The sequence below is a fragment of the Meles meles genome, chromosome 14, assembly GCF_922984935.1.
Source record: "Meles meles chromosome 14, mMelMel3.1 paternal haplotype, whole genome shotgun sequence".
NCBI lineage: Eukaryota > Metazoa > Chordata > Mammalia > Carnivora > Mustelidae > Meles > Meles meles.
In genome coordinates, this window is record NC_060079.1 from 81997539 (window position 1) to 82016032 (window position 18494).

Genomic DNA, 18494 nt, shown 5'->3' on the forward strand with positions numbered 1-18494 from the left:
GGCCCAGCCTGGACCACAACCTGACTGTGTGTTTGCTGAGGACATATCTAAGCCATGTCCATACTTCTGACCCACAGATGTTTCGAGATAATAAACATGCATTGTTTTAAATCTCTAAGTTTGTGGTAATTTGCAATAGATAACGAATACAACAGAATTCTCTACTTTTTTTTCTTTTTGCAAAGGATAAAAAAAATAAACTCAAGATGCTTCACTTCAATCTACACATTGAAAAGAAACCTAATACATGATTTCATTTTTGGAATAACCCATGAAAAATGGCAAACACTCCACTGAATAAAAAGTCTTGTAAGGGGGCACCTGGGTGGCTCAGTGGGTTAAAGCCTCTGCCTTCAGCTCAGGTCATGATCCCAGGATTCTGAGATTGAGACCCGCATCGGGCTCTCTGCTCCGCAGGGAGCCTGCTTCCTCTTCTCTCTGTCTGCCTCTCTGCCTACTTGTGATCTCTGAGTGTCAAATAAACAAATAAAATCTTAAAAAAAAATCTAGTAAGTTAACTAGAAAACTGTTTGGTGCTTTCATGACAATTGCTCACCTCTTTATAATCTACCTAATGGTTAGGGGATGCCTGCTACTGATTAAACCATACCCAGTTTTCTTCTGTGATTTCTATGAGTACTGGCCTTTAATGCTTCCCAGATATTTCAGATAAACTGAATGTGCAAATTCGGGCAAGCGTTGTTTACAATATTCCAAAGCTATGGCTAATGTACAGGAGCAAAGAGATGATATTGTAACACGTGCATGAAACTACTTTCTCCCAAAGAATAATAAAGACTCAGTGGCTAAGACAGTATCCGGATAATCGCCCACTTGAAAATGCTTATTATAAATGTATAGTAAATAATTCAATCTCAAAAGGATGCGTTCATTATGGTTTCTCAATTTTAAAAAAATTAAAATATTCAAAAATTAAAATATGAGGATGAAGATATCAGCAGAATAATGCAGTCTTCAAAATTGCTTCTCTCAAAGATTTCAGAAGATATATTTTGATTGAAGAGTTACATTAATTTCCATTTCATTTGCCATATGTGGACACATGGAGAAACATACTAGTAAAAAAAATCCGGTGAAAGAAGTAAGTGCTGGTCTATCCTGGATTCCCAGAGGAGTGTGCTATATCCCTCCTTAGCACTGTTCATATATGCAGTGTCAAACTGTGTCTTTTCGGTTACATTGTACACAACCTGCCCACAGCACTGTATCTTCTCATACGTCTCTTAATTCCTCAGATGATGAATTGTGCACAGGAGTTAATGCATTCATATTTGCTGCTAAATGAATTAAATGAACTGGCAGGGGGAAATGTCACAATAAGAGCTTCAAGAAACTACTTACCAGCGTTACTAACTGGAGAGGGAAAAATTTCAGTAAAATATATGAGGCCACATCAGTTGTTTAGTTGTTGTTGTTTTCAGTTTTCATTAGTTTTATCCAGTGGAACCTCTCACACAATGGAGAATCATTCAACAATTACTGAACAGCACTTAGTTTATTGCTACCTAACAAATCACCCAAAAATGTAGTTTAAAACAACAACCCTTTCAGTACAGCCTAAGAGTCTGTGGTCAGGAAGTTAAACTACATAAAGGAGGTAGCTTTTCTCTCTTCTAAAGAGTCTGGAGCTTTGAGAAGATCTGAGGGGCTCGGGGTGACCTAAAGGGCTGGTGTCTGACTCACCTTAAGGTTCCACCCACACGTCTGAACCTGGCCTGCGACAACTTAAAGTCTGGATTCAACTGAGACTCTCTACAAGAAAGCCTAGCCTGGCCTCTCTATGTGTCTTGGGCTTCCTTACAACAGGGTGGTCTTGGGTTCCTTGAACGTCTTATATGACAGCTTAAACCTTCCAGAATACGTGACCCAGCAAACTGGGCTAAAAATGCATGGCCATCTATCAGCTCCCAGGGAAGTCCCAGAGCATCACTTATGCCCCAGTCTTTTCTATGAAGCAGTCACAAGCATGCCCAGATCCAAAGGGAAGGCATACTTGCATCCTCTTTGTTGGAGTGTCAATGAATCTGCAGAACAGACTTTCCACCAAAGCCTTTGAAGAGCCATTCGTGATTGAGCTTCTTCCTTGTTTTATTTCTAACACTCTAGCTCATTTCATAATGTAAAGAATAACAACAACGTTCAGAAAGTATTATTTTAAAATATTTGCCCTTGAGCAATTTGAATTTGGGGAACTACTTGAACTGTATGGGTAATTTCTCAGGTAATATAATAATTTTTGCTGCTCTGAACTTCCTAGTTAAGTATCTGAATAGGATCTTGTAATAAAAAAAATATCTACAGCTTTTATTTTACGGTTGGATTGATGAAAAAGTTTCTATTACGCTGTCAAATAGTCTCTCTTTTGCTTTTTTCTATTAAATGGAATGTTTTCTCTTTCAATCTCTTTCTAACTTTGGTGCACAAAGTGATCAAGGTGCAGTATCTTTCCTTCTTAAAAGTCATAAACTCATCAGTAGAACCAAACAACGACACATTTTGCTAAAGTCTTCTAAATTTGGGAAACAACATCAGCTTTTAAAAATTGCTTCTCTGGAAAGGTTTAGAGATGAATAGTTATTTCTTTCTTTAAGTGGCCAGATTAAGGAAACACACATCCCCCACTGCAAGCTAAGGAGTAATTACACTGCTGTTTATGACTTTTCAAACCCATAATTACCCATAAAGAAGCATGTTCAAATAAAATACTCTGTTTACAGTCCCCATATAAAAAGCACTGTTGTTCAGTAACAAAGATATCAAACACCATATTTTATAAAATTGGTATTTTATAATTATCTGACTTACAGCCTCCTGTATTTTAAGAGAAAAAAACATGACGTTTTCATAAGTATGTTGCAGCATGGTCCTAATTTCAAGGCTCTGAGTAAAATCTAATTTTCACTTATAGGTTAAAAGTGGGACCATATGAAAAAGTAAATTTGTTGCCAGGATCATTTTTTTTTTCAGTAACACGTTATGAACACAACAGCTTTTGGATTAAGATATTTACATGCCTTTAATCTTGTTCTCATTTATATGCATCTTGGAGAAAAAAAAAAAAGCAAGTATTCTCCTGGGTTTTCTCTCATATTCCCTTATTCCCTTGCTTTAAAGATTACCTGTTTATATATAAATTTCTTACTTTTTTTTGCACGTCTACTCATGAGTCACACCTAATGACATGTCAGATTATTCTTTTCTTAACTAGGTGCACTGTGGGATATCTTTTATCTCAGTGTCTAAGTTACTATTATCATATAATAACAGTGCTCAGACTATCCAACAACAGTTTCTACTAAAGACGTATTTTTAGAAAGCAATATTCACTTGTCCCTATACAATTTCTTCCTATATAGTAAGCAAAAATTGTATAACAAAATGCATTCCCAGAGGCTATGATTACAAATTAAATGATTAAAATGTTCTGTATGCGTGATCCTGTAACACGTCTGGATGACAAATATCACATCCTCTACAAATAATCACTGTGATCATTCTGCGAAAATGCATGCATTCCCTTCAGCGCCGACACTTCTTTGGCCCCTCTGATTCACCAGCTCGTTCCACAACAAGCAACAGGAACCCTGGACAACAGCCCTTAACCATTAATTGGAGAAGTCAGAGGAATTTGGTCAGACAGCAGCTTTGAAAACTACCCTTAATAATTTACCTCACTAAATGCATCACATATTATCATTTTTTTTAAATGTAGGTAAGAACAGGATCACATAGCCCAGAATGGAGACAGCACAACACAGGCAAAAATAACTGCAGTCAATGGTCAAAGGTAGACAATGGGTACTCTCAGATATCACTGCCTGTTTTCCTCGCTCTACTGGCACCATGAATTCAGTTAACTTTATCTGGACCCATGTATTTCAAATATCAGGCCATCACAAAAAATTAATATACCTGGATGAAGATAAGATTTTTTTTCCCTGAACCCTATCTATCACAAGTTAACTTTTCTACAATTCTTCATCTCTCCTAGTCTTGACTCAGGGGGTGGGATAGAAAACGAAATTGGTGAGTGCTGTGTAGTGCCTTTAGCTCTACTGTTTTAGTATAATCAAGTCATTAAAGAAATCCAAATTTGCACTGCTTAACTTTTACACTTTTCTGTTTAAAGTGGGTACTATGAGAAAATGACACATCCATCCAATTAACATGTAATGCAGGAGAACTGAGCATCATTTCCTCTGCAGGGACGCACCATATTTCTGAGAAAGACCATTTGCCAAAAAGGTGAAGAACAAAACAGCATTTCAAATCTTTGGGAATCTGTATTTGTCTTAGCTATTTATTGGTCTTATTTTTCTTTTCCCATGTGGACACAGCCAAGAGGAAGCTAGGAAAAGCTGACACCACCAACGTTCATGCGATGGGGCCAAAAGTGAGCTCCCCAGTCAACACATCTGCAGGGCTGCCTGTCTGGACCAGGCGACTGGGACAAAGAAAGACCCCTTCCTCAAATCAATGTGATGAAGGGGTCGGCAATTAAGACCTTTCAAAAATCTCTACCTTTATTAAGTAAATGAGGAACATCAAAAAATGTTTAATCTCCAAAGCTTTAAGGAAGCATTTTAGACTTTTATTATGAAAAAGTTCAAGTTCTTAGTCTCACCCTCAAATGCCAGATTAAAGATTTGGGACTATAAATATCAAAGGATTTTGTTAACTCCCTCAGATTTGGAAGTATTTGGATTTGAGAAAACTATTTGTCAAAGACTAAATCAACAAACAAAAAGTTTAGGTACTCTTACAGGATGCTTGTTTTTGCCCCCCCCCCCCCCCCAAATATAGATAAATAGCCTCCTTTGACTCCTGGGAGGTTAAAAACTACATTCTATGTGATTGGTTTGTTTCATCCATTAAGTCATAAGAACAAAAAATATCCAGCTATCTGAAGATTGGTTAGTTATTTTAATAACCTTAAGAGCCAATGAACTGAAGGGGGAGATCAAGCCCATGGCTGAGCAGGTGAAAAACATAAATAATCTACATTCATCACTGAAATCAAACTACGCCCACAAAGACTTTGTTTACTCAGACTTGAATCCCCTCTTCTTTGCTGCAGCGTTTCAGACACATTGAATAAAAATGAAAAGTTTAAAAATTCTAAACCTGAGTGATATGGAAAGATTCATTTTTCCCGAATGACTTTCAAAATTTCCGTATAGATTGAGTCACTTCACAGGACAAACAATGTCTCTGAAAACCGTCCGAACAGGCCAGCCCTCCACGGAGCAGATCGGACACAGACTCAGGGCTGCGAGGGCAGCAAGACCACCTGCACTTGCGTGTGATCTCTTTCCCCACGACTTCCCTCCAACCTGGGCTGAGCCAGGGTGTCAGAAAACACAGGCACCCCACACCTTCATGCCCAATGCCTCCTAGCCGTCAGCCCAGTTTTCACTCCCGGGAAGGAGAAATCCTGTTTTTAAATGGTTTAAGATTCAGATGGACCTTGTTAAATTCATTTGTTTCTTTTCAAGCAGAGGATCACAGCTTATCTATGTAGGGTCTCTGTGATTCCCAAGGTTAAATACATCGCAGGGCTTTTAAACACGTATGGAAACTAAGTTCAAGATCTCTGGCAGGCAGTTGATCTGAACTAGAAGGACAGCTTTGATTAGAAGCTAATTACTAAAAAAAAAAAAAAGAAAGAAAGAAAGGAAGGAAGGGAAAAAAAAAGAAGCTAATTACTAGGTTAGAAGGACAAATTTGTCAATGTTTTCTACCAGCTTGTGTCTCAAAAGGGTTGTTGCTGTGCGGTAGGAAGTGCTCATCTCCTTTCAGAATGGCCTGAGCTGAGAGGACAGCTTGCCAGATCTATTTCACTATCCGCCTGCCCCTTCTGCTCCTCCTCTCCCTGACTCCTCAACGGGGTGGACGCACCCCTACCTCACAGGACCTGGTGGAATAGCAATTTACATCTCGGCTGTTCTGACTTTTAGGCCCCTGTTTATTCCCCACAAGAAGCTGCCGCAGCAAGAAGAAATCTGGATGTAGTGTGTTGTTTCTTTCTTTGTGCTAAAGAACTTAATATTTCTTCTACTCCTGCCGTTTTCCACCCACATTCTCCACCCTTAAAAAAAAAAAAAACAACTAGACATGAACAATCTAATAGCTAAATTAAGCCAGCCCAGAGACTACTGGGGTTTCAATTCTGGCTATGCCATAGCTACCTATGAGAACTTGAGCACATTTCCTTAACTCTCCAACCCTCAGTCATCAGCATAGGGCTTATTTGTGGTAAAAACTCAATAAATGGGTACAAGTCCACGAGAGTAGGAAATTTAATAGAGTGATTTTTGTTCCCAGTGATAATATCCCCAAACAACTGGATACGGGGTGAGTTAATGCATGAAAAGAAGTGCCACAAAACCAACAAGGAGCAGTCATTATCCACTTTCTCCTTCTCAGTCTGACCATGTGGCTGAGTCCTGTGTGAGAGTCTAGAGCAGTGATTGATGCTTGTGATCAGAATATAAAGGGTATTTCTGCAAATCAGCAATAACAGAAAACAAGTTTTCTTTATTGATTAGTCCTACTCCATTTCTACACATCTTCAGGATAAGCATATGTCACTGATTCATTCTTCTAAAAAAAAAAAGTTATTCAGACTGATAACAGTAATTAACAGAAACCAGAGAAATAATTTAAACTTGACATTGTCAAGACTTTCATTTTTTCAAGCAAAGTATTACTATGAGTGGGGTGTTAGACTAGGAAATTAGTTACATTTTGTGTGTAAGAAAATTTTTCCTTGGCAGGGATTAGCAATAAGTACAATCTCACTGTGCAAACTTACCACTTCTGGGCTCCTCATCTTATGCCAAAGGCTGTTGGATGGAATTTTTACAGTCACCTGGTCAACCCACAACACTTAGGCAAGACATCCTGTAGGGTCACAGCAGAGAGCTCCCATCCCATTTGAACAACTTCCGCAACAATGTGTTCTGATTTTCTCAGGCAACTCGTCCCATTGTGCCCTTTCATAGAACACTCTTCCTTATAGAGACTAGAGATATTTTTGCATAAAACACCTATGTGCAGAGCTTCATTCTCACCTCGAGAGCTACTGGAAGTATTGGATAATAAGATTCCCCCTCCACATGCTGATTTTTATCTGGTTAAAGAATCTTGCTGCGTGTCCTCGTGTCGTCTCAGGGCAATCATGTTGCCACACACAGAGCACTGCCTCATCTTTTATTCCCTCATTCAGTCCTCTATGCCCTGGCACTTGCCGTGTTTGCCTTGTCTGCTAGCTCTAGTTCAGTATCAAGGCAATCTTTTACCCGACTTCCTCTCCTTCCCCAATCAATAAAAATACGAAGTTTGGCTTAGTGGGTAAATGTGGGTCAGAGCAGAAAAAAACAGGGACACAAAAAAACAAAAATAAAGCCAAGAATCTAGAAGGCAGGGCAAAAGGCCTCGTCTTTTAAAGTGGACTTTGAAGGCAGGACTTTGCAATGCCTTACAAACTACTTAACAAAGAACTTTCCCCAAGATTTATTTTTTTAACCAAGAGAGTTCCAGGAGATGGAAGATCATTACAATGGTTTCTCCACTTGTCCTCTCAAACAGGTTTGTGTGCAAAAAGGCTCAAATCCTTCTGGGGTAACCTAAGGGGATCTCAGCACACATAGGGAAAAACTTCAAGCTTTAGGAATGGAACATTTTCACTCCAGCTGAACTCATGTTTTCTGCTTTATTTTAGCATTGTTCAATAATTTATTCCCTTTCTAGAGATGCATGTAGATGTAATAAACTGAGAATTTTATCATGCAAGATGCAAAGTCTGCTTATAAAACTCTTGAAAATGAGTGTTGTTTACCAGGTAATTTCTATGAGACCTCAAGTAAAGACGATGTTAATTTTACTGGTTTTCTTGTATTTTTTTTCCCCACAGTTTTTTTTTTTTTTTAAGATTTTATTTATTTATTTGACAGATAGAAATCACAAGTAGGGAGAGAGGCAGGCAGAGAGAGAGAGTGGAGGAAGCAGGCTCCCTGACAAGCAGAGAGCCTGATGCGGGGCTCCATCCCAGGACCCTGGGATCATGACCTGAGCGAAAGGCAGAGGCTTTAACCCACTGAGCCACCCAGGCACCCCTTCCCCACAGTTTTTAATAAATTATCTGTATTTATTGAGCATCACTGAGCCCTAGGTTGGGTACATTTATATGTATGGGAGCTTTCTGATTTCTTCGTTATTACCATATTATGAAAGAGATACTAAAACTTCTATTTTAAGTAACTAGGATGATGTCATGTAACTAATAAATGAATCTGAGGCCCAAACCCAGGCTCTCCCCAACTGTTCTTTTAACCATTTTATGACATTCTCTATTGGGTTTTAGATTAATTTCTATTTCTATTTCAATATTTTTTAAAGAAATCCTATAAAGAGGGCGCCTGGGTGGCTCAGTCGGTTAAGCCGCTGCCTTCGGCTCGGGTCATGATCTCAGGGTCCTGGGATCGAGTCCCGCATCGGGCTCTCTGCTTGACAGGGAGTCTGCTTCCCCCTCTCTCCCTCGTTGTCTGCCTCTCTGCCTACTTGTGATCTCTGTTAAATAAATAAAGAAAATCTTTAAAAAAAAAAAGAAATCCTATAAAGAGATAGCCATATTTAATTCAGTGGGTTCCCTTAATATACAATTAAACCCCAGGGCAGCACATTTCTAAGAAAGTATTTATAATAACACGTATTATGTAATTGTTGATATTTATAAGCAATAATTATTTTGTATTTGTTGAAAATAAATTTTCTACTTCACTTAAGCATATTCAAGATGACAAATGTGTTTATTTTCTAAAATCCTAAAATTAAAACATTGTTCCTATTTAAAACACACACAAAAAAGGATCTCAGATGTATAGCAAAATGCACAGGTACAACCTCTCCTCTTCCACAAGGCTAGGAATAGATAAGAACCCATCACCTCCTCTTCGGGATCTCGTGCCTTTACTAATTTTTTTTCTGAATCTGGTACTTTCTATCTCATATTCCTACCCAGATCCCACATCAAAAGTTACAAATATGCTAAAGTTTAGTTCATCATAAAACACTTATTTCTTTCAATTCACATCTTCCCACCTGCTCCAGTCAGACTAGCCTTTATCTCAGCTCCAACTCATTCCTTAATCCATCACAATTTGACATCTCTCCCTACCAAGCTGTTGAAACTACTCATGTAAGGTTGACAAAAGCTAATTGCCAAATCCAGTGACCTATTCCTAGGCTTCACCCCACATGTCCTTTCTGCAAGATAAGACACTCCTGACTAATTCTGCATCTTTCTTAAAATCCTTCCTGTCAGATTATGACATTTTCATGATTCCTTTTCCCTTCCCTCTGCCTCTGATTCTCCCTCTTCCTCCTCTCTCTTGTGCATTTGTGTCCCACCCCCATCCTCATTCTCCCTCATATTTTCACTCTCATTCCTTGTGCTTCTCTCTCTCCTTCCCTAGTCCTTTAACTGTCCAAACCCTTAGAAGTTCTTCCTTAGGACTCATCTTTGGCCTTCTCTCCATATGATTTGTTTTTGTCAAGTCATCTAATCTCTGTCCAAATGAATCCCCCTTGATTAAAATTCCTCTGGTATTTTTTTTCATCCAGAAAATAACATTCAAAAGCCTTAGCATGGGATATATGATCCTTCACGATTGGGCACAAACACCTCCCCAGAAGTGTCTCCTACAGCAAGACTTTTCAATAGTTGTTAAATCTATGTGAAAGTATGTGTGGGCTTATCATACTCATCTTTTCATTCTTTGGTATGTTGGTAATGCTCATAATAAAAGAAAAAGAGAAAATACATTAAAGTGACGAAGTGAACTTGATCTTTACCACTGCCCAGCTGTTTGACCTTGGGATAGTTAACTTTCTGTCCTTGCTTTACTCATCGATAAAAACTGTCATTAAAATTACCGCATAGAGAGATGATGTAAAGATTAAATGAATTAGACAAGTTTCTGACTTCTAATAAGCTCTAAAGCTTATCAAACAGCTAGTGTTGAAGCCTGTTCCAGCGCTTAAATCCAAGAGTGATTCAAATCATTTTCTGTGAGAGCTAATACGTTGTCATGATCATCCATTTACATCTCAGTTCAATTTTCTTTCCAAATAAACTAAGTCAGTGTTAGTTCAGTAAGAAAGAGGCTGATCATTTTTGATGGCAGGCGAGATGCAAAGAAATATTCCTGAACCACGGGTTTCCCGTGGGACACAGGCCCTGGAAATGCCACTTCCAGATGCCAAAAGACTCAGCCAGGTGATAATAAGAAGGCACACTGAGCAGAAGGTAAGAAAGCTGAGGCAGGAAGACAGTTTTGACTAGAGCCCACTTTCCCTCCTGTGTGGGGTGAAGCAGCTGACACACAGAATCCCTATGCGTTTCCACGGAGCTACTTGTTGCATTCACCCATCACATACCGTGTGCGGATCCAATCCTGTCACTGCTAAAATCAGTAACAGTTCTTAAACAGACATAAAACTTTCATTTTTTGCAAGACTTCTTTTTTTTTTAACTATCTGTGGTAGCTTATACAACATTTTGTTTATAAATGGTTGAAGGGACTACCAAGAGGTGGCGGTGGGGGAGGGGGGTCAACTATTACCTTTTAACACTTGAAACAGCCAAGAATTAAGTATTGCCATGTATTCCAATACAATGCACACTATAAATCCGTAACCATTTGTTCCAAAAAAGCAAATGTTTCCAGTTTTAAAGAATCCAAGTAAATTTACATTTCATTAAAGAAATTGTATTTCTTTATATAAAATATTTATATATATTTATTATATAATTATATATAAATATAAGTATATACAAACATAATTTGAATTATAATATTTGATTTTTTCTTAGATAAAACTTAGATTTAACATTTCACAGCAACTTATCATCTAAAATGTTAAAAAATAAAATATCATTGATATTATAAGTACTTCCAAACAGAATAAGATCATCTAGAAACTAATTCCTAAATTAAGTTTTGTTATAATTTGTGACTACGCAGCATTTGTACTTTCAAAAAACTGTATGTATGTCAAGTAGATATTACAGTAATACAGAAATAAGTTTTTAAAAATAGCTTATCATTACAATGAAAAAAATGAAAAAGAATTAGTGATTTCCTAGGATCAATAAAGTGAACAGATGAAGAATTGACCAGAATCATGCAAAATATTACAAAAAGTGAAAAGGTCTTCTCTTAAAACCAAATATGTACTCTCAAGAAAAAGTCTAAATATTGGACATTTACGTGGGCTAGAATTAGAGGCAAAAATAATGAGACTGGAACTCCTCTAATCAAGTAATTGATCAGTCTCAGAAAGACAATCATTCAGTTTCTGCCCTCATGTCATCAACCCATTATTGAACACTGGCATAATGACTCATTTCTATTCAACAGAAAGAATATGTGCAGCCAGTGGACCCATCCTTAGACATCGAAACTCTGGTCTTTCCTGCATCCACCTCCTTTTCCTGTTCTCTCTGGTCATATCCCTTAACCCTTAACAACCAGTTGGTTCACTTTTCATCTACTTCTTCAGCCTAGTTACTATATATTTGCTCTCCTGCCCTCCGGCTATGTCCTGTTGCCTCTACCACTTTTCAAAAATACCTTAATCCTATTCTCATCAGTTGAGCAAATAAGACTATTATATATTACAGAGGCACAAGAACTGGAAGGTCTTTGTACTTGAGCTGTCACTGACAACCAGAACAAAGGTTCTCAACCTTTGCCACACACGGGAGTCACCAGAGAAACCGGACATCCCAAGCCTATGACACAAGCCAGACCAATGAAATCAGAATCCATTTCAGGGCTAGGGGCTTCTTCAAAGATCCCCCAGGATATTCTAGTGTGACTCCAAGGACCACTGATCTAGACTAAATATTTACTGATATTGAAAAAACATCTTTGCAGTATAAGTCAATATAAAATAAATGACAAAAATGTTTGGTGCTTAGTTAATGTGATGTTGATATATGAGATGAAGATTAGGCAGGAAACCAGGACTTGAAGTTAAAGCAACAGGTCAGATAATTCAAAGCAAAATATTCTCTTGTTTGAAATAGCTGTCTGTAGATTTGTTCTTGCATATTCAATCTAGCAAGAAAAGATATCTTAACGTATGATGACTTATATGTGGGGAAGCATGAGGCTAAAAGCATTGTTTGATCTCCTTTCCTTCATATTTTAATTCACCTTGCACACACAGACACCCTCTTCATCTAATTAAAGTGATTAAACCAATGTATAACAGCAATTATTGAAACTGTGTGGTTATGCCCTATATAGCTACTAATTTGACCCAGTTACAAGTTCAAAGTAAAAATATTCATTATTTAGTCTATAAAACAACAGACATCTAAAATTAAGATAAGATTTGGGGTGTTTCTCTATAAAATATAACATAGTTCATGAATTAGTAGTTGCATATGTAGCAAAAATAGTATAAAGAAAAGATCTGGGTCATAAAAATGATTATGATAGTGGCTTTGACCTTACAAGTGGCCTTACTAATGGTTAAAGTGATCGCCTGCATGGTTAGACTGTCTGATTCTGCAGAAACAAAGTGGTGAGATATAAAAGAGCTGTATTTGCAGATGTGTTCCACAGATCTGGACAGTGTCATACACATACAATAGCACTTTATCAACAGCAAAATGGTATTTTAGTGGAAAGAATTATTAGATATTTGATTTTCTTTAAAAAAAAACTATTTTGTAAGAATCTATAGTGCATGACACCAAAATAAATAAGAACCTAAGAAATGCCTTTTTTTGATCTGCACATTATGTAATCTAAATTCTGTGTTATCAAACTGGTTCCTGTTTGTGAGTCGTTCCTGCAAACAATGCAGAAACCTTCAAGTACCACAGCTGTCGTATATGCCTAACTCTGGCAGGGTTATCTCTTGGTCAGTGATCGTTAAATAAAAATAAGCAAGAGAATCTGCTTTAATAAGAGATTATCAAAATTAAACAATAAGAATGCATATGTTCGTGAGACTGTAAAGATTAGAGTTTGTCCTGACAGAACTAAAACACAGACGATGTAATGATTTCTGTTAGACTCTAATCTCAAACCTGCTTTCACTGACCATCTGTCTTAAGGTATACTAAGTAAATAAAGTTAGCAGTAACAGAAGTTCATCTGTTCACGCATAAATTTATATTTCCTAAGTATCACAAGCTTTTATAATATACATTTTCAAGAATGCTTAGGAGCTAAAGATTGGCATATTTAACAGAAAATATTTTTGAAAAAAATCCAGCATGTTAATAATATCCATATACAGTTTTGTATCTTAAATAGCGCATTTTTAATAATACTACCCAACTTGAAGTTTTTTAGGTTTGTCAGACTCTTATTAAGCATCTATCAAAAACACGATTTTGAATAACAATGCAAACTACAGAGAATTACTGTCATAATTTTTGCACCTGATTTATGTACTACAGCAGCTTGAATGCTGTAATATAAATGATACATGCAATGGGTTTTGTTCTTTATTTTTTCATAAATTACTTCCTAGATAAATATGCATATTTTCTTTAAAAAAAACTAAACCAGTTATTTCTCAGAATATTAGGAAATATCCTTGGATACAAATAACTTCTATTATATGTTGCAATAAAAAGATTTGCTAAAGTAAACCTAAGCTATATTTGATCTCCTATTGCTTTGGACTCAAGACATTATGACTGTATTAGCTCAATATTAAGGTTTTGTCTTGTTTTGTTTTTTCAGCATAATAGGCCAAAAAGCCTTTTTAAAAGGTTAAATAAAAATTAAATTTGATCTATTTTAATTTTATACATATAAGCTATGTGGCATTTTTCTTAATGGAGTGAAGAATATAAAACTGGAAGTTAATAACACATGCTCTAACTTTTAAAAGTTAGAAATCACAGCATTAATCATTTGATTATATATGGGTATAATAAAGTTAATCTATTTCTCCTAAAGTATGAATTCTAATAGTTTGTATAGCTAATATGATTAAATATATTCTGTCTATAATTCTACAAATAAATGTACAAACTATCAAAATTGGATCTTTTTCATGCATATATTACCAATCCCAGAAATATAATGCATTTACTTTTAATGTAGCCTAAGACTTTGTGGCTACCTTAAAATTTGGAAAATTTTGCATGGAATGTATATTTTGAAAAGGCCCCTGATTGTAGTCCCCTTTTCATAATTATAAGTATGTTTGAAATTAGTTTGTTTAGAAAGAACTGAGACACATCCTTCAAATGTGTACAAGTAGCATGTTAAGCCATGTAACTTAGTCTGATGTGGATATGTTTGTGACTTTTGCATAATCATAAAGAAATTTTACGTTAAACTAAGAAACTAAAGCTCTCAATTTGTGAGTTATTAGCCCAAAAACACTGACACCTTAAATTTGAAACTGTAATTTTTGAAAACAGTTATTGTGAAATAAATACATCAAATTTACAAATCAACTGAAATCACACTACCTACCAAGAAATAGCTACAAGACATCATGGGTAATAAATTCGGTGCCGTGGCAATGAAAAACTCGAATATCTGTATTTACTTTTCCATGTGAGGAAGAAATCTTTCTAAAAAGGAATTAATATTTTTATGATATGTTTTGCGTATACAGGTAATGATGACTCTTTTATACAGAAACACAATTCAGAAGTAGTTCACAACATGACAAATTAGTTTAACCTATGCTATACTTCAATAATATAAATATCAAGTGGAGATTTTTTCAACTCAAGAAGAAAATACACATATATATTTAAAATCTGGGGATTTGAACAAAGATATTTTGGCATGTTTATTTGAAAATATTCTGCATTCTATTGACAATGAAAACTACCTTTTAAAATACTGAACCTATGCAAATTAGAATTACTAGAAATTTCTATATAAGTTTGCATTCATGAAAGCAAGCAAATTGATATTATGACAAGGTACCACTTTTAAACCTAACTATGCTAAAGCCCTTGCACCCTTTTTATTAGTAGTGGAATTAGTGTTATCTTTACACTTCTGATGCAACATATCTTGTCAAAATAAACAACTATGCAATAAATATGCCAGTCGTTCACCAACTTCTGCCATGAAGAATAACTTTGATTCCCAGGCATGAGTTATTGTGGTATGGTTAAGAAAAATAGGTAGAAAAAAAAAAAAAGAAAAATAGGTAGAAAGTTTAAGATCCCTTTATCTAGTGAAGTAGCATTTCAAATTAATGTTGTAAACTCAACATTACTATCTGCAAAAAAGGTTGTTTCTGTTCTTTTAAAGAATGTTGACAAAGCAAGTTTACTTTGACTTTAGCTTAATTGTCAAAAGCACAATCAATCAATCCAAAGTAAAATACAGCCCTTGAACCATGCTCGTTTTGAACAGGTATCTCTTAGCCCAGTTCTCTTGTCAAAGTATCACAAAAGCCTTTGATCCATATTGCCCTTGATTACACTTCTCCAGTACAAAGTAAGTGAGGCAGAAGACAGTTGTTCTGTTCCTGCATGGGGCTGGGGGAGTAGTGAGGAGAAAGGAAGAGAATGTGGTGTATTATGATTTTGAAAAACAATACTATTTTGCTGTGTTGTTTAAGAATTACCCTTGAAATGAAACATAAAGGCTTATTGAGATTCTGTCATCATTTCTTTCCCACTAAAAGGTCACTGCAGTAGCTTCAACAGAGCTCTCAAGCAAATCTCATTTCAGCACCATGGACAGGGACATGTCTACTAGCATAAGCCCCCATGATTATTACATGGACTATTTTTGGAGAAACTTGCATTCTCTTCTCCTTTGTCAACAAGAAAGGATTCTATACATTACTATATTCAACAGGAAGAGGCTGAATACAATATATATGATTGAGGAGTTCAGTATTTTTCATTCACAACATCGAGTACGTGCCATTTAGCCGTTCTGAAGAGCATCCTGAAAATTAAAGCTAATTACATAAGGTGTCTGGTAAATAAGCTAACACTGATCATCGATCATCAGATACTCAATTGAAACTTGCTACTCACAGTAAGTCTCAAATCAATCATGATACAAATGTCTAAGAGAAAATGGGAAACTTTTGATGAATAAATATGCTTAGGTAGGCCTCCATACTTTGCAAACAACCAGAATTACCCCTGTAAAACAGGCAAAATGCTTTTTCGTTCTTCCTACATTAAACAACTACAAACACCGTCCACTGTCCCTCTGATCAACCGACTTAAAGATGTCACTGTGAGAGAGATCATGTGTGCAGGTCCATAAGCCAAACCGTACATGCCTGTCACTGACTCTGGTTTTATCTGGGGTCATCAGGATGCAGTCTCACGACTGTCTTCCTAGCAAGCTGCACTCAAATTCCATTTGAAAAGGGGAGGGGGGCAGAGTTCACACCAACTGCATAGCCATAAAAGATAGTTAAAGCATCAGTTTCGTGGTCTCAGAGCACTGGGGTCTTCACTGAGCTTCCAGGGATTCCCAGAAGAAGGCACCAGTCCACAAACCATCCTGGAGGTGTTCCCAACTCAAGCAGCAAGTCAGGCCCTCGTCACCACAAAAGCCAACAACTGAAGTAACAAAATCAGCATTTTAAAAATAAATAAATAAATAAATAAAAGGACTATTTTAAAACTCCAGAAGACATCTCAGCCAAACACACACAAGACAGAAAAGCTCAAGAAGTGGGGGCGGGTGGGAATCCCCTGTTCCTACCTTACAGTCCTCAGGACAGGATTTCACCGAGTACTCCTCCGACTGTAAGTACTTGTGCAGCACGCTCTCAAACTCTTCGTATTTCTCCTGAGCGTGGTGGTCGTAGTCTTGGTAAGCCTCGACGCACTGCCTGCAAGTGGTCATCTCGCCGCCCTCCTTGAGCACCACATCCAGACTACAGTTCAAAGTGTTGGGACTGGACAACCCCGAGAACAACTCCCAAAGTGTGTAGGAATTACAAAACGAAAGGTAAAAATCCGACAAGTTCCAGAGCGGAGCTGGATGCGTCCCCCTCACCTGCTGCTCCTCCCCCGAGGCCGCCACCCCCCGACTCCAGTTCCTGGCGCACACGGCGTCCGCACTCTCCACCGTGAAGCACTGGCCCGAGGAGGCGCTTTGGGGGTAACATGTCTCCAGGCGCCACACGGGTTTGGCAGAGTTTCCTAGAAAAAGAGCCTTGCTCCGGTTGTTTTTGCCTCGGTTGCCCTTGCCGCCGCCGCCGTCTCCCGGGGAGGGGGGCAGGGTGGGGGACGAGGAGGCGGAGAGGAGTCTGTGTGCCTGGGCGGCGGGCGAGGGCTCCCCCATGCTCGCCAGGAGCGCGGGCCAGGAGGGCTCCTGCTGCCGCTGCCGCTGCTGCTGCTGCCGCCGCTGCTGCTGCCGCTGCTGCTGCTGCTGCTGCTGCTGCTGCTCCTTGTCCCGGGTCCGGGTCAGCTTGGCCTCGGCGCAGAACCACAAGTGATCAGAGAGCAGGACTGTGAAAAACAAGAGAGATGCCAGAGACAGTCGCCATTTCTGAGCCCTCTCTGAATCGATGAACGGTTTCTCGTTCTCCCGGGGTGCTGCCAACCAGATTTTTAAGCCGTCGTCATACTGCCGACACATCCAAGCACCCCTGGTCATATTTTGGGAACGCACAGCCCTGGCCGACTCCACCGTGAGGCCGCCTGTGCCGGTGTCACCACAATATGCATTGACTTAAAGGGTTTAATTTCCTTATCCCCTCCTCCCGGTTCTCTCTCTCTCTCTCTCCCTCTCTCCCTCTGTTCTCTCTCTTTTGACTACATAAATATTACCAGGCTTCGGAGGAAGATCTGACTTGCTCCCGACCTAATCATAAGCCGACCCCATCCTCTGTAGAGTGGAAAACAATAATGGAGAGAGAGAGAGGGAGAGAGAGAGAGAGGCAGTCGGAGGAGGCTGGGGCTGGTGGCCGGTGGTGAGCTGAGTGCAGGAGGTGATGCTGGTGGAGGTGGTGGGGTGGCTGGCGCTGCTCCTCTCACCCAGGCATTGTCACAGCGCGGGTCCCCATGGCCCTGCTGAGGACAGCCCGCTCTCCCCTGCCAGGGGCATGCCGCGTCTCCGCTGCCCACTGACGGCGACCAGAGCGCCTCCCCGGCTCCTCTCCTCCTCTTCCTCCTCCTCCTCCTCCTCCTCCTCCTTCCTTTCCTTCTCCTTTCTCTCCTCCTCCGCCTGCTCCTACTTCGCGCTCGCTCTCCCCGAGTCCGGAGCCTGGGCAGCCGCCGCCGGCAGGGCTCTCCCTCCCCCCCACCCCCCACCCCGCGCTCTAACTGCTGCCGCCGCCGCCGCCGCTGCAGGTCTGCCCGCGGGCGCCGCCGCCGCCGCCGCCGGGCTCCGACTGCTGACGCCGCCTCCCCCGGACCTCGGGGCCGAATCGCCTGGGCTGGGCCTCCCGAGAGCTACAGTCATCTTCAGTCCCCGGCTAAGTTGCCGCCA

General features: G+C 39.0%; 1 protein-coding gene across 2 annotated transcripts in view; it reads right to left on the reverse strand.

Annotated features, from left to right (window-relative positions):
- The window catches only part of NALF1 (NALCN channel auxiliary factor 1), a 622908-nt gene extending 604712 nt beyond the window's left edge, over positions 1-18196 (reverse strand). The window contains exon 1 of one of the 2 annotated variants that reach the window (XM_045978181.1): positions 16761-18196. In XM_045978181.1, the coding sequence (XP_045834137.1) occupies positions 16761-17660 (900 nt within the window). In that variant the 5' untranslated portion in view covers positions 17661-18196. The remainder of the gene's footprint in view (positions 1-16760) is intronic. The other variant, XM_045978182.1, reaches the window with a different exon arrangement.
- Positions 18197-18494: the final 298 nt, after the last annotated feature.